Source organism: Neofelis nebulosa, chromosome 15, assembly GCF_028018385.1.
Source record: "Neofelis nebulosa isolate mNeoNeb1 chromosome 15, mNeoNeb1.pri, whole genome shotgun sequence".
Lineage (NCBI taxonomy): Eukaryota > Metazoa > Chordata > Mammalia > Carnivora > Felidae > Neofelis > Neofelis nebulosa.
In genome coordinates this window covers 70,235,200-70,259,254 of record NC_080796.1, presented here as the reverse complement: position 1 = coordinate 70,259,254, position 24,055 = coordinate 70,235,200, and the positions used below count along the sequence as shown (strand labels likewise).

The window sequence follows — 24,055 nt, the reverse complement described above, 5'->3', positions numbered from 1 at the left end:
GTAAATATTTCATGTTCTTTAGGATCTTCTCGGAGGGGCGCTGGGGTGGCTCAGTTGGTTAAGTGTCGACTCTGGATTTTGGCTCAGGTCACGATCCCAGGGTTGCGGGATCATACCCCTCATTGGGCTCCATGCTGAGCGTGCAGCCTGCTTAAGATTCTCCCTCTCCCTCTGCCCCCCCTCTCTTGTTTGCTCGCTCGAAGAAAAACAGATCTTCTTGGAAAGAGTTTGCATAGCCATCTCAATAGCCTGACTTGCACAAGATTCCTTCTGGTGTTCAGTTGCCACAGTTCTGGTCCCTCTTCTACCTTGAGTGGAGATGGAAAATTAGATGCTTGTTAAAATAAAGTTAATAGCCTTTCACCGTGCTGTTCAGAATCACTCTGTAATGAGCCACAGTTACTGGTGGAAATGTGTAGGGGTGGGAACTAGGTGGCAGCTATTGGAGTAGAGATTGTTTCTTATGACCGCTTTATTGAGACATAATTCATACACCGTGCAATTCACTTAAAGTGTAGAATTCAGTTTTTAGTACCTTCCCAGAGTTGTGTAACAATCACCACGATAAGATTTAGAACATATTTTTTTTTAATATAATTTATTGTCAAGTGGGCTAACATACAGCGTAGACAGTGTGCTCTTGGTTTTGGGGGCAGATTCCCGTGATTCATCGCTACATACAACACCCAGTGCAAGTGCCCTCCTCAGTGAAGATTTAGAACGTTTTAATCATTACAAAGGGAAACCCCATATCATTTATCGCTCCCCATTTCCCTCCCAATCGTCTAGCCCAAGGCAAGCACTTACCTACTCGGTCTGTGTAGACTTGTCTGTGTGGAACATTTCATATAAGCAGATTCTGCAACGCGGGGTCCTCGGTGACAGGTGTCTTTCACTTAGGATAACATTTCCAAATTTCCTCCGTGTTGTAGCACGTGTCAGTATACGGCTAGACCGTGTTTAATTTACTCATTCGTCGGTTGATGGGTATTTGGGTTGTTCCCAGTTTTTGGCTACCGTGAGTAATGCTGCTATTGTGTGTAAGTGTTTGAGTAGACTTCTGTTTCATTTCTTTTGTGTATATACCTGGAAGTGAAATTGTTAGTTCATGTGTTAATTCTGTTATCATTTTGAGGAACGCCGGACTGTTGTCCAAAGTGCCTGTAACACCATTTCACATTCCGCCGGCAGTGTTTGAGATCCTAATTTGTCTGCATCCTTGCCAACACTTGTTATTATCTGTCTTTTTATATTTATGTTACTAAAGACAGACTGGACGCTTTTGATATTTATATAAATGTGCATATTTTATATAAAGGTGCACGTAATTTTATATTTAGATGTAGCATCCTAGTAGGTGTGAAGTAGCTTCTCACTGTGATGTTTTTTTAAGATTTTTAAAAATTTATTAGAGAGAGAGGGAGGGGCAGACAGAGACAGAGACAGAGGATTTGAGGTGGGCTCTGAGCTGACAGAGACAACCCAGTATGGGGCTTGAACTCACAAACTGAGATCATGACCTGAGCCAAAGTCGGACACTTAACTGACTGAGCCACCCAGGGGCTGCTCATTATGGGTTTGGTTTGCGTTTCCCTAATGGCTAATGGTGTTGAGCATCTTTTCACGTACTTATCAGCCATTTATTTATCTTTACTATTTAGATCCTTTGCCTATTTTTTTAAGTTTATCTTTTTTAGTAATCTCTGTTAGCAGTGTGGGGCTTGAACTCCTGACCCCGAGATTAAGAGTCTTACGCTCCTCTGACTGAGCCAGCCGGGTGCCCCTCCTTTGCCTGTTTTTAAATTGGGTTGTCTTTTTATTATCGAGCTGTAAGAGTCTTTGATGTATTCTGGATACAGGTCCCTTATCAGACAGACGATTTACAAACAGCTTCTGTGTTCTCCTACTTTTTCTTTTGAGTGTAGTTGACACACAGTGTTGCATGTTTCGGGTGCACAACACACGGACTTAGCTTCTCTGTACATTATGCTGTGCTCGCTGCAAGTGTAGCCACCATGTCACTATACGTCGCTGCGTCGCTGTTACGGTGTCATTGACTTTATTCCCTATGCTATCCTTTTATTCGTCTTTTGACTTTGTTGGTGACATGGTTCCCAGCAAAAAAAAAGCCCAATTTATTCTTTTGTCACCGATGGTTTTGCCATCATATTAAGAAGCCAGCGCCTAATCTAGGGTCATAAAGATTTACTCCCGTGATCTCCTGAGAGTTTTATTGTTTTAGCTCTTCCATTTAGCTCTCTGATCCATTTTGAGTTACATTTTGTGTGTGTGTGTGTGTGTGTGGTGGAGATTTGAACGGCTTAAAAAATGTTTCTCAGTCTTGACATAGGACTGAATATCCTGTTTTTATTTTTTTCTTCCTGAGATGATAATCTAGATACAGTCAGAAGGTGACTTCTGGACTGGCAGGTGTCGCTCTTGTAGAGAGGGATGTTGACAGGAGGAATAATGTGCTAATGTGTGTGGCAGATTTCAGAGATTAGGGTCAGGTGCCAGGCAGCCTCCCGCTCACCACAGACACGAGCATTAGTTTAAATCTTGCCCGTTTCAAAATGGGTGAGAATTGTACGACGGGTGCCAGGGTCTGTCGTAGAACCAGTTTTATGTGTTATGTTAGCGGCAGCTGGTGGGCAGCTCTAATGGGCTTATTTGGTTTTCTCCTCAGGGGTCTCTCTGTTTGGTTTGTCGGCCCTCTTGGTCCCTGGGAACTTTGAGTCTCATCTGGAACTTGTCAAGTCCCTGTGTCTGGGGCCATCGCTGATCTACACAGCCAAGTTCGCTCTTGTCTTCCCTCTCATGTATCACACCTGGAATGGGATCCGACACTTGGTAAGTTCATTGTCTACACGCTTTCTGGGTGAAGGGAATATAGGGGAACATAGGGTTCTCTCCTTTGTTGCCTGGGTTTGGTGCTGCCCCTGAAGTTAGTTGTGCTGACCTTTGCCCGGGGGCCTCTTGGGGAAAGCTCAACGGGTCCCCGGATCCCGTGCCCTGCTCGGCAGCCCCGCCGAGCACTGGGTGTAGGCCAGCCAGACCCTTGCTTGGTCTCACTGCGAACTCGTCCGTTGTGTGAGGCGCGTCACTACAAGAGACCCCTGAAGCCAGGACGTCCCTCTGGCCTAGGAGGCGTACTTAGTACACGGTACCTACTGTGTGTCAGCCTCTGTTCTAGAGCCTGGGGTTTCAGTTATGAGCTAGATGGTTGCTGATTCCTGTCAATCCAGGTGACAAACTGCTGGAGTCAAATATATTAACTTCTGTTAACTTCTGTTATCTTAACATCGGATCGCGTTGACTGTTGCTGTTTTTTTTTTAACTGGAGATAAGGGGGGGAGTGCTTGTTTTTTTTGTTTGTTTGTTTGTTTTTGTTTTTTACTGTTTATTTTTGAGAGAGATAGAGTGTGTGTGTGAGTGGGGGAGGGCAGAGAGAGAGGGAGACACAGAATCCGAAGCAGGCTCCAGGCTCCGAGCTGTCCGCACAGAGCCCGACGCGGGGCTCAAACCCACAAAGCACAGGATCATGACCTGAGCTGAGGTCGGCCGCCCAACCGACTGAGCCACCCAGATGCCCGAACTGTTTTTGGTTTTTTGTTGAGCTGTTAGAGAGAATGGGGCCACCTTTAACAGCAGCTGGGTAGCTAGGATCCCAGATTGTAATATTGGGGTTAAAAATTTGTTGATGGCCTAAAAGCTGTCCTGATGTTGCCTCCTGTGTGACCTTTGGGTCAGTTCAAAACTAATGTTTCCGCTTCTATTTTATAAAGGGATTAAAGCTTAATCACGCCTGCCCCGGGCCAGAGATTAGTCTCTCCTCCAGCGTTTTAAGATTTTGTGATCTCCCTACCCCAGCCTTGCTTTCTTTCCCAGGAAGACAATTTTGATTCCATTGTTTCTCATCTTCCTTCCTTCTGAACCTGAGTCATCTGCCAGATGGATACTTTTGCCTTAATGTGACCTTTAAACCTTCCACATCAGAGTCTAGAGACAAGCACTTTCTAAATTTCAGTCTGGTCCAAAAGACACTTTAATGGAATCAGAAAAGTGAGGGACTGAATGACCTATTTAATTAAGTGTATCTATCAACTGTTCCCTGGGGTGGTGTTCAGTTTGATTCACAATGACTTCACTGCCCCCTGGGAGGGGATAGGGAAGGAGGGCATTTCCATTAATGACTTCTTATCCCGCAGAACAGATCTCTCTAATGAAAATCAGCCGATCAGCTTCCTCTGTTCACATCCTGGCTCAGGCGGGGTTTGCCTTGTATCTGCTTTGGTCTCAGTAAGAGGGGGGGTTAGGGGAGGAGGTCTTGCAAAATCTCAGAATGCAGTCAAGGTTTTTCTGCCCTGGTTCCTGCCTGTAATGGTAATCTCTTTGTTGACACAAGTGGGGAGCCTAAAGGCTTTTCTTAAGCCCTTAAATCTGCTTTTATTTTTTTTTCTTGTGGCGAGTGCTGGCTCTGAGTGTGGGACAGGATTTGGTCTACTCTGCACGGACAGTGCTAGCTCTTGCCCTCTGAGCCTCTCTGAGCCTGATAGCTGCCTTCCCTGAAGACCTGATGGGGCGTGGTCAGTGGTATTGATGTAGGAGACTGAGAAGTGACAGGGTCTCTGGCGTTCTGAGGAGTGTCCCTCCATCACTACTAGCCAGTAGGGCTCCTTTTTTCTGTTTTGTTTTGTTTTGGGTTTTTTTGTTTGTTTGTTTTGTTTTGTTTTGTTTTTTTTGGTAAAACACCGTTCCTATGTAGGCAGAACAGCTCTGTGTGGAATCTGCTTGACTCCTAATCTGATCCAGGTAGAGAGAGGCCTGACTCCTACTCCCTGATCCTACGCTGGGCTCTCCCTGACTTTTCTCTGAAGTGCTCCTGACTTAGCTTAACCCAGAGCGTGGGCGTTGGTGCTGTGCAGGGGGCAGCCAAGTGTGGAAAGTGTAGAACCTAGAAATTCTGCTTTTGCCCTAGGGGATCTTTTAATGACTCTGAGTACAGTATGTTAGTGTCCCTGGGGTACAAGAGAGTCGAGATCAGTGTTTTTAAACCCCTGGTTTTTGTTGCAATGGGTAGAAAATCAGGTTAGTGGGTTATTACCCACAAAACCAGAAATTAGGGGTGCCCGGCTGGCTCAGTCGGTGGAGAGTGCGACTCTTGGTCTTAGGGTCGTGGGTTCAAGCCCCACATTGGGCATAGAGGTTCTTAAAAAAACAACAAAACAGGAATTTGGTAGGATGCGGCATACAGAACATAGCACACACACACTAATGGTAAATATCGCTTCTTCTTTCGTGAACTTTCGCTATAAATATACTGACAAACAGAATTGAGACCTGGTGTTCTAGATCCCAGAGTATTTTCTTAGGGTACTGGTTCTCTGACAGATGTGACTTCTCAGCGGGGGTCCCGTGAGCAACTGTGACTGAGGAATCACGTGTAGTGCGCCCCCATTGTGGAGCTTCGCGCTGTACGTCAATAAGTTGTTTCAGAAGTCTTGCAGCTAAATGGCCACCAAATTCACTTGACCATAGAAGTTTTCTCGTGCAGTAACTTTCAGCATTCTGAGGGACTAGTTTGTGGAGGGACACACTTGGGGAAACACTGATTTGGTGGTGGTGTCACGAGGGAAAGTTACATCTCTTCAGTCTGGAAGCTTCTGTATGTAGGGGCCGAGGATGCCTTTCCTGTCCCCGGGAGAAGGGGGTGGTGGGTGCCATGCCGCACGGACTTTGAGAAAGGTGGAGGTGGGTCGGGTGCGAGAGAAGCGCTTTCCCCCTTGACCCGGGCTGAGGGCGGTTGCCCTCCATGAGGTGGGGCTCCTGTGTCAGAAAGGACAGTAGCCAGGACCCTGATTGCTGAAATCCTTTCTTGCTTGCTTTCTTCTCCTTCTTTTTTTTTTTTTTTCTTCTTTTTTCTGCAGATGTGGGACCTCGGGAAAGGTCTGAAGATCCCCCAGCTGTACCAGTCTGGAGTGGCTGTCTTGGTTCTTACTGTGTTGTCCTCTGTAGGGCTGGCAGCCATGTGAAGAGTGAAGTTCCCAGCATTGTCTTCCCATAAATGATTCACTGACCTGTCTTCCTGTTGGTGACTCTCTTCTCCGGCCGAGGCGCAGTTCTCCTGATTTCCTCAGACCCTTTGTGCTCGCACATCCCCTTGGAGCTCAGTAGCAGTAGATACCTTATAGAGCCATGGCAGTGGGAAAGGGCCCAGTTTCCCCTCGTTTCTAAAGATGGAATGACTCAAAAATTCCCTTTTCCTGCCCCCAGCCTACAGCCTACTCCGGGCCTGGGAGCCCTCATTCTCTGTCCATATTGGGCCTTGATTTGTGCTGACAGTCAGCTTTTGGCTCCTTCTTCCTGAGACAGTGGAAACAATGCCAGCTCTGTGGCCTCTGCCACGGGGACCGGGAGTGGGGCTGTGGGCGCCACCGCCTGTGGGTTGCTAGCTTAAAGGACAGTTCTGTTCACTGGTCAGAGCCCAGGGTCTTCAGCGCCCACACAGCATGACCGAAAGCAGAGGGGTGGGGGTGGCGGGGAATTAGCCTGTCCCAGCTAGAGGGAGATAAAGAGAGTCAGTTGACTCTTGAAGCAGGTGCTCTGGGGGGGAGATACACAGCTCTTGATGCAAAAGGAAGACCCGGAAAGTTATCGCCGAACCTGTGAAGGGTTATTTTTTCCTCCCTGCATTTCTGGAAAAACGAGCCTCTTTGCTAATCCAAGCTCATAGAGCATCTTTTTCTGAAACGGAATTAAAAAAATTGTTTTGTCTTTGACTCTCCTTGAAATCGAGAGAAACCCAGAGAACGGCGGTCGGGGAGGAGCCAGTTTCCTCCCCACTCCCTCTGCTCTCAGGCGTTCACATCCCCCAATCTGACCTTTCACAGGAGGGAAACCGCTCGTCCCTCTGCCACTGACCACTGGAACAGTCTTTAGGGAATCAAATGCAAGTAGCCAGAGATCGAATATCATACAGAAGCCTCAGAGACGGAAGGAGCAAGAGAAAGGAAGCTTAGCATGTGGAAGCTCGGCGTTACCACAGGCTCCAGAATCCCGCTGAGAACTGCTTTTAAACCTCCTGGTGCAGTTCAACACACTGTGAGCCAGGAAGGGAGCCAGAGCCCCAGAGGTGGCAGCTGAGGGATCATGAGCTGGGTACATAGACTGGGAGAGAAAGGGGGGCAGAGACGAGACAGGAGGGATTATTCAAGACCCGGCAAAAATTTATAATTTAATCGGAAGACTTGCTGCTTTGAAAATCCATATGAGCCAGGCTCTTGGGTCCCTAACTCCCTTGGTGGGAGTGCTGTTTTGATATTCTTTGGAAACTCAGGGGTAACATCTGTCTTGTCTGTCTGACTTGTTGGCCAACTGGTTAATGCTGTGGGTTGGAGAGGAGGAACGGGGACTGTATGACTGGTGGCCGTTGGGCAGGAAGACCTCACTTAAGCCAAGACCGCGGGGACCTGCTGCCACAAGAGTCTTCCTCCCGGCCCCCAAGGGGTCTTTGGCTTTCCACGCGGATTGCTTCTCCCTTTTTGTGCAACTAGCCCTGAAGAGTCTTTGTAGCCTTCCTCCCGCTTAAACCCTATGTCCTTTGTCCGTGTCCTTGGAGTGAGGGACAAATGTCCATGAGGGAAGGTTTTGGCATCGGAACTGGGAAAGGTTCGGCAAGGGCACTGCATTGAACAGTCAGCACCAGAACGATGCAGAACAGGAGAATGGTAAACAGGTGTTAGAAGGCGGGAAGCGGATCTTAACTTTTTTGGTGGCTTCTTAACCATTTGACTGGTTGGGGTTGGGGTCCAGTGGTCACCAAGCTTGTTATTCTGCCCTCAATTCCTACTTACCATCTCTCTTTGTTTTTTAGGGTTTTTTTTTTCCCCCCTCTGTCTTCTAATCACTTTTGTATCTTCAGTTTTCAAACTATGGATGTACGTTTGCTTGAGTTTCACCTTTATAGCTCTCTCTAGTTTGTCTTCCTGGTGTGTTCACCATCTTCAGGTGTGAAGTCTTACACAAGGGTAGTGTCTTCTGCCCGTGTCTGGCTTTCCTTACCTTTTCTTCCCCGTCTTCTCCAGACACACGCGTGCAGCCTCTACTCAACGCCTGTACTTCTGACCCAGAAGTTGTAGTAGGAATGCTCGGGGTGAAAAATGAGGGGTGGCAGGGAGGGACTGGTGGTTTGAGATTTTTGCTACGATTCAGGCCAACTTACTCTTGGTCACTTTTGGAGTATGAGTGGCTCAACCTTTGTAAAAACGTATTCCACCTCAAGCCACTGTCGTGTTCTTATTCCTATTCTGTTTCCTCCAACCCTCCTCCCACTAACGGGTTACCGGGGGCAACCATAACAGGAGGAAAACATCCAAGTCAGTAAAAGATTCAAAAAATGATGTTTATTTTCCAAACGTACCTTTATTCCCACCCTGAAATTTCCCCGTTCTATATCCCTCACCAGGGGTCTTGCTTCCTTCACTCGGTCTCCAGACAGGTTTTCTCAGTAGGGTCCCTGGGTGTCTCCGGAGTTCCAGGTTTGTACGTCTGGACCTCAGCTAAATTAGGACCTGCCCAATGCTCCGGCATGCGTGGGCTTCCAGGTGGGCTCTTGGGAGAGCTGGCTGGGCTTTGGGGGCCTGGAGTGTGACCTGCAGAGGGGTGTGAGCTTTGGGGTTGGTCTGGGGAACTGAGGTTTACAGCTGGGGAGTTTGGGATTATGATGGGACTTGGTGCTTGTTGTACGGTCTTTGTGATCCACTTCCCGAGTTTCCTCTGACTGTCTGGGTCGTGAGGCTGTCGGGTAGAATGCAAAGAGTTGTTTCTGGTCAGGCCTAGATCGTTCCTGGTCCCTAGAATCCTTAGAATTCTGGCTCCCTTTCTCCCCGTACCATGGACAAAAGGTCAGATCAGGTCATTTTCCCCGGGGGGGTTGGGGGGGGGAGGGCGTAAAATGTCATTAGCTCCTCTCCTTAGGTGTCAGAAGACACTAGACAGGCTAAGACAGAGCTGGTTAGAGGCTCCCCCTGCTGTGATAGTGATGCCATAACAAGAGGCATTTTTGAGGTCGAAAAGAAGCGGGGGATAATAGGATTTGAGGTTGGGTGGGAGGAATAGACACCTTGCCGAAGATTTCAGGACGCAGCCCGTTGGAGGCCTTGAGTAAATCCGGATTTTTCTGTATCCACTTGGTGAGGGAGGCAGCACCAGCCACTGTACGGGAGGTCAGGGTCACCCGGGCGGGGGGCACCTTCAGAGGCATTTGCCAGGTGCCCATGAAGGATCCCCAAGGACTTGCCTAAAAGGAAGACGACGCGGTCCTGCGGCAGGGTCCCCACTCCCAGTACCGCACCTGTTGGCAGGTCTGTTGTCTCCCTTCCACCCTGTACCCTCTGGAGGCGTGGCGACAAAATCAGGCCGAGACACAGCCTCCCCACCCTCGCTTTATTTACCCCCTTTCTCATTTAGGTCACTCTTATTTTTTTCAGCATATTAACTCTGAGGGCCTAAATTAAATCCTGTGTCCTTGGGCTAAGTCTGGCAGAGTGCCCACTGCATAAGTATCATCACGTGAAGGTGTTCATCAGTGTAAGGAATTCTGGGTGCTAACTCTGTCATGTTGGATAAACTGGCAGTTTGGGGGTGGTCGTGTTGCAGTGGCAAATTAGATGGAATTTTAATTTCCAGATAGTGGCTGTGCTAGATTGCAAACCTCCAGTCTCGGTCACCCCAGCTCTGTGCCTCAGTTCTTTACCCTTCTCAGTAGGAATGGAGATCAGTATCTCACCTTGGAACGGGGCACCGAGGGCAGCAGATGGCCACGATCATTGGCGATAAACTGAGTGTAGCCTTCGTGGGAAGAGATTCTCTAGGGTAGAAGCGAGGAGAGAAGCGTTTGTGAAAATGGAGTGGAAAAGAGAGAAGGTGTCCTAGGGGCTTGAGGTAAGGGCTGAGGGAGAGGAGGGTCTTAGACCTTAGAACAGGCTAAAGGAGTTAGGTGCCAGTCAGTGACAGAGAACATGGGGTAAAGAATCAGGGCAGGAGCCCTGCCCATGAATACCTCTTTTGTTGGCTTGGCGGGAGACCAGTTCTGCAGATACTTGGGTGAGAAAGCTTTTTCATACTGTGGAGAGAAAGACGAGAATCTCTGTGAGGCTCAAAGGCCCCGTGCCCAGGAAATGATAACTAGGCGAGTTCTTGAGAGCAGAGGACCAAAGATCTGAAGGCTTTAACTCACTGTAGAAGGGATGTACTCTTGGTCTACATGTGTGCTGTTCAACATGGGCCACTAGCCACATGTGGCTAGTGGACACTTGAAACGTGACTAGTCTGAATGGAGGTGCTTTGGAAATAGAAAATACAATGAAGACAGTACAAAAAAGAGAATGCAGACATTTAAAGTATTGATTAAACATTAAAATAATATTTTGGACTTACTAAGTGTATCATTAAAATTAATTTTATTTCGGGGGCACCTGGGTGGCTCAGGCAGTTGAGAATCCTACTCTTGATTTCAGCTCAGGTGATGATCTCCTGGTTCGTGGGATTGAGCCCTACATTGGTCTCTGTGCTGAGAGTGCGGAGCCTGCTCGGGATCCTCTCTCTGCCCCTCCGCTGGTCACGTGCGCGCGCGCACACACACACACACACACACTCTCTCTCTCTCTCTCTCTCTCAAAATAAACTTAATTTGATTTCTTTTTAATTTTTTTCATGTAGCTACTAGAAAATTTTCAATTACATTGCGACTCGCATTATCTTTTTACTGGGGACCCCTGGTCTAGAACAGGGGTCAGCAAACTGGCCCGTGGGCCAACTCCATCCTCCAGTCTGTCTTGGGATGACCTGAGAAAGCTAAGAATGGTTTTTATAGATGAATATTTGCGATTGATATGATAAAAGGTAACACTAGCTTTATATCCCAATTAACTAAAATGTTTTCTCATCCCATGAGAATTCCATTTTTTGGGGGGCTCCTGGATGGCTCCGTCAGTTAAGCACCCGACTCTGGGTTTCGGCTCAGATCATGATCTTGCAAGTTCATGAGTTCCAGCCCCATATTGGGCTCTGTGCTGACAGTGCAGAGCCTGCTTGGGATTTTCTCTCTCTCCCTCTCTCTCCCTCCCTTCCTCCTTCCCTCCCTCTCTCCCTCTCTCCCTCTCCCCCTCCCCCACCCCGCTGGTGCTGCCTCAGTCTCTCTCGAACTTAAATAAACACGATCTATAAAAAAAAAATCGTTTTTTCATTAGTATTACCAAAAAAATGCAGTTACTATATTTTCAATCTTGTCAAAATTTTATGGAAAAATATTTTGCTGATGTAAGTACCCACATAATATCTCTGATTGTGTCTCTTGGCCCTAAAAATAAAATATTTATCCCTTTGCCCTTTACAGAAAAAAAGACTTGCTGACCTCTTGTTTAGATCCTACAAACATAACCCTAAAATACCTTTTGCTCGTCATTGGGCCCTCTACCGTGAGGAACTAAGGAACTAAGGGTGAAAAATAGTCTCACCCCACTTTCAGCTGTCCATTCAATAATCAGAATCCCATGGGAGGGTCAGTCCAAACTTGGAGTCTGGAAGGCAAGATGAAATGTTAGCGATGGGAAAAGAGCTTACCTGGTTTGCACTGTAGTTGGTGGCCATGATCCTGCCACTTTTCGCTGTTTACCTTTGTTGCCTGGCAACTGCAGAAGGCGGACCTTCCGGGACTGCCGGTCCCTTCTACTTATTCTTCGTTTTCTCGGATGACACTGCGCCAACATTTCCCGTGACACTTTGGTTCATTTTCGTTTTAGGGATGTGAGAGACAGAGTAATTAAACATGAAAAAGTTAGCTAAATAGCAGCCCTCTCTCTTCTTTAAAAAAACTTTTTTTTGAAGTTTGTTTTGAGAGAGAGTGAGCAGGGGAGCGGCAGAGAGGGGGAGAGAGGGAATCCCAATTAGGCTTTGCACTATCAGCACGGAGCCCGACATGGGGCTCGAACCCCTTGAACCATGAGATCGTGACCGGAGTCGAAACTAAGAGCTGGGTGTTTAATCGACCGAGCAACCCAGGCACCACCCTCCCTTCTAAACTGGTGTAGACTCATTTGTATTGTGAAGATAATAGGGCCTCCCTTTACAGGGTAAATGAGATAAAGTGCAAAGTGTCCAAACAGTGTCATTGCATAGGAGGAACTCAGTACTAGGGCAACTGTTTATAGGTCCCCTACTTCATTTTCTCGGACAGAGGAATAATGTTTTAAAACGCGACTTAGATTTATCCCCAGAAGGAAAAAGCATCTCTTGTCCTTTGTCCTTAAATGGCTCCTGTCTCCTCCATCACTTCAGAATCTCAGGGCTTAAGAACACAGACACTTGGTGTTGGCAGGGATGGGGTAGGATCAGGAGCCGGTGGGGGGAGATCGGGCAGGGATGGTGAGAAAACCATGGTGTGGAAGGCACCAGATTTGGGGAATTAAGTGGTGGTGCCAGGGCACAAACCTAATGTTTGTGGGACTGGGCAAGCCCTCTGAGACTCCTGTAAAGTGGCATCAGCATATCCATTTACTGGGTTGTCAGAATTCATGAGAAAGTGGCACTGCCACATAAGTTGTAAAGTCTGTTCATACATGAGATGTTAAGATGAAAAAAGTCAGTTGTTCAAAGGAATGATGGAGAACCAAGAGAGCGTCATAAGAGAGAGTCGTCAGTCCCTTCTCCCTTCCTCTCCCCCCACCCCCACCCAAGTCATCACCCCAACCAGCACACCGGGTATAAGAACACTCCTGCGCTTCTAGAATTGGAGGTACAAAGAGCCGTGGTTCCGTAGGCTCTGGCAGTTAACCCCGGGATAACCTGAAGTCTGGAAAGGACGTGTGTGCTCATTCCCTGCGGTCCTCAACACCCTAGGGTGATACCGTTAAGAACCAAGGACTGTGCTCTAGGGTATCCTTCGTGGTCCTGAAAGCACAGTGACAGTTAAGCAACTGCATTTCTCATGGAACTTCTGCCTTCAGCTGGTTCGCTCTTCTGATAGAGTTGTAATTATCTGATGACCGCATTCTTATTTTTAAGAATTAACTGGTTGTTGTTTAATGGGAGAAGTAATGTGCTGGGGGTGGGGGGAGTTCCAGTTTTACAGAAGGATGTCAAGTCTCTACCTGACTTCAACCCCCAGTCTTGCTCCTCAGAGGCAATTACTGTTACTATTGCTGTCGTAACTACTTGACCATTTAGGTTATTTCCAGCCTTTTGCTGTTATAGACGTGCTTGCAATGAAAATCTATATATGCATATATATCTTTATGAATAGATATAGATAGACCTGTATGTATTCTTACAAACGTACGGGATTGATAGGATACGTTCCTAAATGTGAATTGGAAAGTCAAAAGGCTTGTGCATTTAGAACGTTGAGTAGACAATGTCACGTTGCCAAAGATACTATGCCAGTTTGTACATCTCCTAGAAGTGCATGAGAGGGCTAGTCCTCCACTCTCTTTCTAACACTATTACTAATGTTTTTCCTGTCTGTGTCAATCTGACAATAATGAGCATAGTTACTATGTACCAGCCACGGTTTTAATTGCTTTTTATTACATTTTCTTACGTGGCTCTCGTAACCACCCCAGTCAAGGAAACCGGGGCATACCCAGGAAGGAGTAGAGCCAGGATTTCATCCCAGGTGTTCTGATTCTAGAGCCATCAGTTTTAACCATTTCCACCATATTATCTCTTAAAGTTGGAGGTAAACCGCGGTAAATCATTGGGGGCGCCTGGGTGGCTCACTCGGTTGAGTGTCCAGCTCTTGGGTTCAGCTCAGATCATGATCTCACAGGTCATGAGTTCAAGCCCTGCATCAGGGTCTGGGCTGAAAGAGTAGAGGCTGCTCAGGATTCTTTCTCTCTACCTCTGTCTCTGTTCCTCCCCTGCTCCTGCTTATTCTCTCTCTAATTAATAAACTCAAAGAACAAACCATGGCTTATCATTGTTTTAAATTTGCATTTTTTCAATTATGATTTTTCCCCCATATGTTTATTATTGCTCATATTTTTTTTCCCCCTGAAAATAACCTTCTGTGTCTTTTGCCCCTTGCAATTGGGCTGTTGATCATTTTTATTAATCTTGAACTCTTTATATATTAAGGAAATTAGTTCTTTTGTCAAATATGCTGCAAGCATTGCAAACATTTCCTGCCAGTGTGCTTGTCATTTAATTTTTTGTTGTGGGCTTTTTTTTTTTTTTTTTTTTTTTGGCCATGGATGTGTTTTTAATATTTACATAGTCAAATTGATTACTCTTTCTGTGCTTCTGTATCTTAAGCTTTGAATGGCTTTTTGTAAATTTGAATGTTTAAACAAATAATTCATAGATTCATTTTTTATATTTAATTTTTTTAAAATTTATTTTGAGAGAGAGAGAGAGACCAAGTAGGGGAGGGGCTGAGAGAGAGGGAGAGAATCCCAAACTGGCTCCGTGCTGTTAGCTCGGAGCCCAAAGTGGGCTCAGTCCCATGGACCATGAGATCGTGACCTGAGCTGATACCAAGAGTCGGACACTTAACCAGCTGAGCCACCCAGGTGCCCCTAGCTTGGGTGACTAGACTGAGATCAGGCCCCAGATGCCTGACTAGCTGTCTTGGAATCATTCATTGAATAAACCATGGTTTCCCTGCTGACTTGAAATGCCACCTTTATTTTATTTCCTAATTTATTTAGGTCTATTTCTGGATCCTCTAACCTATTGTTCTTGGGGGAAGGGTAACCATTTTAGGTTGTCTCTTTAAAATCCAATCCGGGCTTGAACCCGTGTCAACTCTCCAGTTAGAATTTCACAAAGACTAGGAAATTGTAAATAATAACAGGCAATTTTCAAGCTTCTCATAAAACTGTACTGAAATTTTCGTCTTTCTTCAGATTGATCGGTTGACTTCCGGAACAGGAGATGGTCTTTCATTGGACCAGATTTAACTCTTTCAAAGTTGGAAGGCCCCATAAAGGTCCCAGTCACAAAATATGCCTCAAGATATTTTCATTGTTTGCTTCAGTTCTCTGATGCCTGAAATTAGACCTCAGGAAATCTTTCATTTGGATTCAGATCACCTGCTGTGGAGTTACAAGTTTGCTTTGTATCCGTAGGTAATGTGTAAATTGTTTCTAGCTGAGGGTAACCACCAGCCTGGACCCTGGAGTCAAACTGCCTGGTTTAAATTATGGTTTTGCCGAAACACGTGACCTTGGACAGTGACTCCATCTTTCTGCGTCTCAGTTCCCTTGTGGTGTGAACTGGGGAGAGTCTTCGTTTTGAGCGGTAGACACATCTGATATGCCCAGATAGCAGATGTTTGGGTCTTAAAGGGTTCTAGAATGCAGAAGGTAGAACGTGGTCATGAAGAGAGATTGCTTTTCCTCCATCTGTGTTTTTCCCGGGAGTGCTTTCTTCCTCTCTGAAAGCCAGCGTTCCCTCGTTGGCAGCCATCATCCTGAAATAACATAGGCTTTACCTTTCTTTTTAAAGTTATTTTAAAGTGATTTATTTAAGTCATCTCTACACCCAATGTGGGGCTCAAACTCATGACCCCGAGATCAAGAGTCACACACTCTTCCGACTGAGCCAGCCAGGCACCCTGGGCTTGTACCTTTCTTGCAACCTAGTAAGAGTCTTAACTAATGTCATAGAATTTGGGAAGAAGAAAAAGAATACTGGTCAGTTTAAGTGGAGAGAGACCATAGAAGGTGAAAGTTTCCTGCTTTTGCTTTGAACCAGTAGATCTTAAAAAAAAAAAAAAAAGTACCTGGAATTTAAATGTAAAAAAATAGTGATAAAAAATTTTAATTAAAAAAATAAATAATAAAAACAAATAAATGAAAATTAATTAATTAATTTTAAAATAAGGAATAGCTTTCCCAAAACCAATGATCAGTTCTTGTATAGTTTTACAAACTACACTTTGTAGTTTGTGCCTACACAAAAACTAGAAATAATAAATACAAACATGTATTTTATTCATCACTGTTATCTTTTACAATAATTATAGCATGCTATACTACTTACTTTTAAGATTGAGAAATATATTTAGGAGGCACCTGGGTGGCTCAGTTGGTTGAGCGTCTGTCTCTTGATTTAGGCTCAAATCATGATCCCAGCGTTGTGGGAATGAGCCCTGAGTCAGGCCCCATGCTTGAGCACGGAGCCTGCTTAAGATTCTCTCCCTCTCTCTCTCTCTTTCTCTCTTTCTCTCTCTTCTTCTCTTTCTCTCTCTCTCTCTCCTTCTCTTTCTCTCTCCTTCTCTCTCTCTCTCTCTCTCCTTCTCTCTCTCTCTCCTTCTCACCCTCTCTCTCTCTCTTTCTCTCTTTTTCTCTTTCTCTCTTTTCTTTTTCTCTCTCTCTTTCTCTCTCCTTTTCTCTTTCTCTCTCTCTCTCCCCTGCTTGCACTTTCAAGAAGAAAGGAAAAGAAAGAAGGAAGAAAAGAAAGAGGAAAGAAAGAAAAAATGGAAGGGAGGAAGAAAGGAAGAAAGAAATACATTTTTGGGGTGCCAGGCAGGCTCAGTTGATGGAGCATGCGACTCTTGGTCTCAGGGTTGTAAGTCTGAGCCCCACATTGTGTGTGAAGATTACTTAAAAATAATTTTTTTAAAGAAACATTTTGAAAAGAAATGTAAAGTTTATTTTTGAGAGGGAGAGAGAGACACAGCATGTGAGTGGGGGTGGGGGGGGGGGGCGGTGGCGCAGAGAGAGGGAGACACAGAATCCGAAGCAGGCTCCAGGCTCTGAGCTGTCAGCACAGAGCCCGACGCGGGGCTCAAACCCACAAACCATGAGATCATGACCTGAGCTGAAGTCGGAAGCTTAACCAACTGAGCCACTGAGGTGCCCCTAAAAGAAATGTATTTTGAATATCATTACATATTAGTGTATCAAGAGCCTCCTTGCTTTTTTTTATAACTGCATAGTATTACATGGATGATGTATTACACTTTAATCAGTGTCCTATTATTGAACATTTAGTTTGTTTCTTGCTATTACAACAATGCAGAGATGAATAACTTTGTACTTGTGTTGTTTTGCATCTCTGAGTGTATTTGTGGGATATGTTTATAGAAATGAAATTATAAAGTCAGAGGGTATTGCATTTTTTTTAAAGATTTTATTTTGAGGTACTCTCCCCATCAGCGTGGGGCTTGAACCCACAATCCCGAGGTCCAGAGCTGGATGCTCCACTGACTGAGCCAGCCGGGTGCCCAAAGGGTGTTGCATTTTGACAGACATTGCCAAATCGTCTTCCAAAGAGGTTACACTCCCTCCAGCAATGTGTCAGAGTTCTCAGGCAAATTTTGGAATCTTGATAGATTGATCAGATCTCCCAAGTTGTTTCCTTTCACCCCATACTCCTTCCCAGAAATTAAAGGGATCTAGAGCAACTTCTCCCTCAAAAATTTGCATTGTTAGACAAACTCCCTTATTTGGTGCTTTCTAATTTATAACAGCCAAAAATCAGCAACTTATACTTTTTATGTGTCCCCCCCCCACCACGGTAATTTTTTAAATCAGAAAAATCATGAGTAACCCCTTATGAGTAAAACTTTGGGCATCTTATCTATTACGATTTGACCTCCTGAATCACTGTCTCTGGTCCTACGATCAGCTCTCGAAGGTTTCTTCCAGATAGTTCCAAGGGTACCTTCATGCTACTTTACTGGGGCAGATGGCGGTGAGTCTTAGCTGAGAAACCTGGCTTGTGGCTATTTTCCTGGGCTAACAGGATCTTATCCCACCGAGTACTGGCCCAACCCTGAACTATCTATCTCCCCTGGCTTCTGTATATTCCCTCAGAGTTCCAGACATAGGACGGTTCTAGACACAGCACAGAAGAAATGGAGGGCCCAAATACAGAAGGTATTTCAAAGTTTCTCTATAGATTACAAGTCGCCTATTCTGTTTTCTTCCTGCGAGGAATCTAAGGCTCCCTCTATTGGAAACTATTACATCTCCCCGCACACACCGGAAAAGAATATTCTTGATCAGAACCCTTCGTGAGGAATCTAGAGAACAAACTGTACGCAACCAACATGAGCAGACACCACTATGTGTCACTAGTGGTGAGAGTTAAACTTACGTGTCCTTGCACAACTAAGCATAGCGATGGCTGTGATGGACACAGTGTGGCATGTGCTAAGCCATATGCTGGGACAGCATGCGGGGTGGCCCTACCTTTGAGAACAGATACGATTATTCTCCAGCGTATTGAAATGTAATCTCCACAGACCATTAATATGTATTCTCTTATGTCAGGTTTCGTAACCCTGTGAATGTAGTACAGCCATCAGCGAGGGGAGTTTGGGGAGAATATGTAAGAAGTAGACTATGTCCTGATTGTCAGGTACAGACGTCAGCTAGGACTAGCAGGTATGAAAGTACTCAGCAAGGGATTTTTAATCTTTTTTATTTTTTTATGATGTTTTAAACGTTTCCTTATTTTTGAAAGAGAGATTGGGAGCATGAGCCGGGAGGGGCAGAGGATCCAAAGCAGGCTCTGTGCTGACAGCCCCAACGCAGGGCTTGAACTCAGGAACCTCAAGATCAAGACCTAAGCCGAAGTCGGACGCCTAACCGACAGCCACCCAGGCACCCCCTCAGCAAGACTTCTTCTTTTTTTTTTTTTTTTTTAAAGGAGAGACTCCTAGATGGGTTTGCTGTTTCTCCATATTAGGAGTTTTTCAAACACACTGCTACCAAGTTCACAGCACTGCCGGCACCAGATGTGTGTGTGGGTTCCACACCAAGCGAATCTGTGGCTCCTCCAGCTGGGTGCCCTACAGTTGAACTCAGTTCTGACACTGTCCACCTAGAGATCGTATCAGGTCCCTGAGGCGAAGGGCTCAGTCCCACAAGACCGCGCCTCTCCCGCCACCCCCAGTTCAGGTGCCAGTTGCAAGGTCCAGATTGTCACCTGATAGCTATAAGTGAGAAGTTCCCATGACGCCTTCCTTGAGTTTAATTTGGTAGAGCGGCTCACAGCACTCAGGAAAGCTGTTTACTTACTGTTTACCAGCCTCCCGTAAGAGGATATGATTAAGGACACAGAGGAACACCCAGATGAAGAGATGCTTAGGGCAAGGGATGTGGGAAGGGGTGTGGAGCTTGCCGCCCTCTCCAGGCAGGCCCCTCACCGGCACCTCCCCATGTTCGCCAACCCGGAGAGCCCTCCAAACCCTGTACTTGGGATCTTGATGGAAGCTTCATCGCGTAAACATGATCAATCATTAACTCCACTTCCAGTCCTTCCTCCCTCTCTGGGAAATGGGGGTGGGCCTGAAAATTCCAGGCTTCTAATCTTGGCTCTGTCTTTCTGCTGACCAGCCCCTCACCCAGGAGCCCACCCAGAGTCGCCTCATCAGAACAAAAGACACTCCTATTCCCCAGGAAATTCCAAGGGATTTAGGAGCCCTGTGTCGGGAACTAAGGTCAGAGACCACCTATTAGCACAAAAGATGTTCTTAGTGTCCTTACCACTTAAGAAGTTACAAGTGTTTTAGGAGCCCTGTGCTGGGAACAGGGATGGGAGGGGCCGAGACCAATATATCCATTTCTTCTCACACAGACAATAGCCAAAAAGAGAGAGAACTTACGTATTATATAAAAGTTTTAGGATCAAGGTGACCATTAGAACAAAAATATAAACTCTTCCTAAATGCCAGAAAGTATGTTAAAAAAAAAGGTGGGTGGGGGGAGGAGGGAGAGGAGGAAACAAGTGAAAGAGATCACATGGCATAAGACTAAAATATATAACGAATATAACATAGTAAGGCAGATCTGAAGTCAGACATATTGATCACGTTAATAAATATATTAACAAGTCCGCCATGCCCATCAAAGGAAAATGATTTTCACGTTGAGTAACGAAACAAAATCCAAGAGTATGCCGTGTAAACGAAACACATCTGAGATGAGGAAAATCAGGAAGGCTACAAATAAATGACAAAAACAAAAACAGGCCAGAATTTTTTTTTTTTTTAAACATAAGCAGGGATTACAGTTGTAATTATCCAGGAAAAGAGAGTTCTGACTAAAATGTTTTAAGAGAGAAAGTTCTACCACAATTTTAAAAAAGGAGAAAGAATTAGATGTAACACAGGGAGAAATATAGGCATACCAATAATTGGAGATTTTAACAAATCTCAGATGCAGCGAGCACGAAATTAGTAAGGGTGTAGAAAACCTAAATAACATAATAAGTAAGATTTAACGTACATGAAACTCTGAACCTTGATAATACAGGACACACTTTTTCCCCAAATGCATTCTCAGGCATTCACAAAATCCACAAGAATGTAGCACATTCACATCAAGAAAATCTCAGTGAATTTCAAAGGGGAAAAAAAAAAAAAAAATCCGTAGTCTCTGGCCACAGTGTAATGTAACAAGGTATCAACAACAAAAAACCCAAAAGGCTCTTCTAACAGGAAATGTAAAAACATGCTGTGAAACCACTCCTGGGTCAAAGGGGAAATGCAACACAAATTGTAGAGTTTTTTTGAAAATAGTAATAATGAGAACCAGAATCTCTGGGAAATAGTTAAAACAGCTATCAGAGAAATATTTATGACATTAAATACCTATATGGATTAAAGTAAAAAGGAATGAATAAACATTACAACTCAAGAAACTAGAGAAAAAAGTAAACCAATGACAGCAGAAGGAAGAAATAAGTAAAAAGAAAGGCAGAGATTAACGGCTCGAAAGCAACAGCAACAGAAAGTAACACTAATAAACACAGTTTCTTGGGAACAAGAAAATTAACTTCTGAGCTAAACTACTCAAGAAAAAGGTGAGAACACATATACATGAAATTAGAAATGATGAGACATAGAAGAGGAAATTTTAAAAATATTCTCTGTAAATATATTTGAAAATAGTTTTTAATATTTCAAAATTTAATTTAAATATTTTAATAATTTATAAAAATTTTAAAATAAAAATTTTATTTAAAATTTAAAAATAATTTTTTTATTCATTTTTGAGAGACAGAGCATGAGCGGGGGAGGGGCAGAGAGAGGGAGACACAGAATCCGAAGCAGGCCCCAGGCTCTGAGCTGTCAGCACAGAGCCCCATGCAGGGCTCGAACCCACAGACTCCCACAGACCATGAGATCATGACCTGAGCCAAAGTCAGATGCTTTTTTTTTTTTTTTAATTTTTTTTTTTTTTTTTAACGTTTATTCATTTTTGAGACAGAGAGAGACAGAGCATGAACGGGGGAGGGGCAGAGAGAGAGGGAGACACAGAATCGGAAGCAGGCTCCAGGCTCCGAGCCATCAGCCCAGAGCCCGACGCGGGGCTCGAACTCACGGACCGTGAGATCGTGACCTGAGCTGAAGTCGGAGGCTTAACCGATTGAGCCACCCAGGCGCCCCCAAAGTCAGATGCTTTACCAACTGAGCCACCCAGGCGCCCCAAGGTTTTATTTTTAAAAGTAATCTCTACACTCAACGTGGGGCTTGAACTCATGACCCTGAGATCAAGAGTCACACGCTCCACTGACTGAGCCAGCCAGGCACCCCTGAAAATCTACATTAAGTGAACAATTTTGTAGGAAAATCCAATTTAACAAAATTGACCCCTGTGGGGACAGAAAGTCTAAACAGACTATTTAACATTAAAAAAAAAAAAAAAATTACTAGCTAGAGTTCCTACAAAACAAAACAGGTTCAGACAGTTTCACTAGGGGATTCTATCAAACTATAAAAAAATAAAACCTTCTTAAACTATTCTAGAGAATGATAAAAGAAGGAAAACTCCCAAATTGATGTTATGAAATGAGTTATGAATTCCCAAACCTGAATTTTGGAACCGTGACAAAGACTATAACAAAAAAGAACAGTATAGGTCATTTCACTTATTAATAATGATGCAAAAATCTTTTTTTAAAGTTTTGTTTAAGTAATCTCTACACCCAACATGGGGCTTTAACTCACGTCCCCAAGATCAAGAGTCTCACGCTCTTCAGACTGAGCCAGCAGGCGCCCAGATGCAAAAATCGTATATAGGGGCGCCTGGGTGTCTCAGTGGGTTGACCTTCTAACTCTTGGTTTCCACTCAGGTCATGATCTCAGGGTCGTGGGATCGAGCCCCATGCCGCATCCGGTTCTGTGTTTATGCAGAGTCTGCTTAAGATTCTCTCACCCTCTGTCCCTCTCCCCCACTTGCACTCTCTCTCTCTAAAATAAGAATAAAAACAACAACAAAACCCCAAAAATCTTATATAAAATGTTGCAAACAGAATCCAACAGCACATTTAAAAAAAAAAAAATATATATATATATATATATATATACACACACACACACGTATATTTATCATGACCAAATGGATAACTCCATGAATGCAAGAATGGACAATCAGGGGCACCTGAGTGGCTCGGTCGGTTAAGTGGCCGACTTCGGCTCAGGTCATGATCTCGAGGTTTGTGAGTTCGAGCCCCACGTCGGGCTCTGTGCTGACAGCTCAGAGCCCGGACCCTGCTTCAGATTCTGTGTCTCCCTCTGTCTGCCCCTCGGCCGCTTGCACTCTGTCTCTTGCATTGTCTCAAAAATAAACATTAAAAATTTTTTTTTCTTAAATGGACAAATTAGGAAATCTAATATCTATCCTATTAATCGATCCAAAGTGAACCAAAACATATGATTATCTCCACAGATGCAGAATGACAGATTTTAATACATAATAACAACAAAAAGCAAAGTGAAAAGTCAACTGAGAAAAATAGTATAAATTACAGACAAAGAGTTAACATCTCTGGTAAAAAGAGAAGAAAACCAGAAGAGAAAGACCCTGATAACCTAAGAGAAAACCGAGCTAGAGATACAATCAGACATCTCACAGAGAAAGAAAGAAATTGCTGTGAACCATATGAAAATGTTCAACATTGTTTACAACTGTAAAAAAACACACATTAAAACTACATGGAGATATCATATCTCACCCGTGAGATTGGCATAAATCCAAAATCCAAAATGTAGATAGCACGCTCTGCCGGCCAGGCTGTGAGGAAAACAGGCTCTCTGATACGGTGAGTGTGGAAATGCAGACCGGTACGACCTCCATCACAGGGAGTTGGGCCATGTCTGGCCGGCTGACCACAGCCAGCAATACCTTTTTATGAAGCAATGCCACTTCGAGAAATCTGTCCCAACGATACTCCAGCAAAAAATATGAAAAGAAGTGTGCACTATTAAACACAGCGTTATTTGTAACAGCTGGAAGCAACCTAAACTACTGTACTATGCAACTGTAAAAAAGCAAAGAGGGGGCTGGCTCCGTTGGTAGACCATGCAACTCTTGATCTTGGGGTCTTGAGTTCAAGCCCCACCTTGAGTGTAGAGCTTACTTAAGAAAAAAAAAAAAGAAAAGCAAAGCAATGAGGTGCGCCTCATTGGCTCACTCAGTTGAGCCTCCAACTTTGGCTCAGGTCATGATCTGGCAGTTTGGGCCTGCGTGGGGTCTCTGCACTGACAGCTCAGAGCCTGGAGCCTGCTTTGGATTCTGTGTCTCCCTCCCTCTCTTCCCCTCCCCCACTCGCGCTCTCTCTCTCTCTCTCTCTCTCTCTCTCTCTCTCTGTCACTCTCTCTCTCAAAAATAAACATTAAATTTTTTTTTAAAAAGTAGGGAGGCAGAGACTACTATGGAATGATCATCAAGAAATACTTGTAAGTGAATAAAGCAAGGCGTCGGACATGTGAATAGTATTTCTAACATAAAAATTATGGAAAATAAACGGTGTAATTAAAGAGTGATGACCGGGGAGAGAGAAGAAATAACGTGGAAAAGACAGGGATAGAAGATAAACTTTGTACCTTCTTTTGCAGAGTTTGGAACCATGTAATTACATAAATATAAAATTAGTTTAAAAGCGAAAGCAACTCCTAAAATTAAAAAAAAAAATGAGTTGCATTAACAAAAGAGTTTTGTTTTTTTTTTAAAGAGAGGCGTCTACAGTATAAAAGCTGTATAAACGAGTTAACACCTCTGCTTCCCCTGGGTACAAAGTTCCACCTTGTCTTTCGTGAGGC

General features: G+C 44.6%; 2 protein-coding genes across 4 annotated transcripts in view; one reads left to right on the top strand and one right to left on the bottom strand.

Annotated features, from left to right (window-relative positions):
- Window positions 1-6,779, top strand: part of SDHC (succinate dehydrogenase complex subunit C) — a 37,114-nt gene extending 30,335 nt beyond the window's left edge. For both annotated transcript variants that reach the window (XM_058700911.1, XM_058700910.1), the window contains 2 exons: window positions 2,687-2,850; window positions 5,928-6,779. In XM_058700911.1, coding sequence (XP_058556894.1) covers window positions 2,687-2,850; window positions 5,928-6,032 — 269 coding nt within the window. In that variant the 3' untranslated portion in view covers window positions 6,033-6,779. The remainder of the gene's footprint in view (window positions 1-2,686; window positions 2,851-5,927) is intronic.
- A 1,603-nt stretch (window positions 6,780-8,382) lies between these two features.
- On the bottom strand, window positions 8,383-12,703 carry CFAP126 (cilia and flagella associated protein 126). 2 transcript variants are annotated; one of them, XM_058700908.1, is made up of 6 exons: window positions 11,623-12,703; window positions 10,238-10,342; window positions 10,061-10,123; window positions 9,788-9,868; window positions 9,122-9,298; window positions 8,383-8,796 (listed from the first exon to the last, which is right to left on the bottom strand). In XM_058700908.1, the coding sequence occupies exons 2-6, from the start codon at window positions 10,280-10,282 to the stop codon at window positions 8,479-8,481; spliced, it is 684 nt and encodes a 227-aa protein (XP_058556891.1). In that variant the 5' UTR covers window positions 10,283-10,342; window positions 11,623-12,703; the 3' UTR covers window positions 8,383-8,478. The 2 variants fall into 2 exon arrangements, with proteins under 2 accessions (XP_058556891.1, XP_058556892.1); XM_058700909.1 differs by lacking the exon at window positions 10,238-10,342 and having other exon boundaries at window positions 11,623-11,887.
- Window positions 12,704-24,055: the final 11,352 nt, after the last annotated feature.

Excerpts from the sequence above, each read along its gene's own strand:
- CFAP126 (XM_058700908.1), bottom strand. The coding sequence starts at position 10,282 with ATGTTGAACAGCACACATGTAGACCAAGAGTACATCCCTTCTACA. Across the intron at positions 10,124-10,237 it reads AAGAGTACATCCCTTCTACA|TATGAAAAAGCTTTCTCACC; the intron begins GTGAGTTAAAGC and ends TTCTCTCCACAG. Across the intron at positions 9,299-9,787 it reads CCTCGGTGCCCCGTTCCAAG|GCAAGTCCTTGGGGATCCTT; the intron begins GTGAGATACTGA and ends TCTTCCTTTTAG.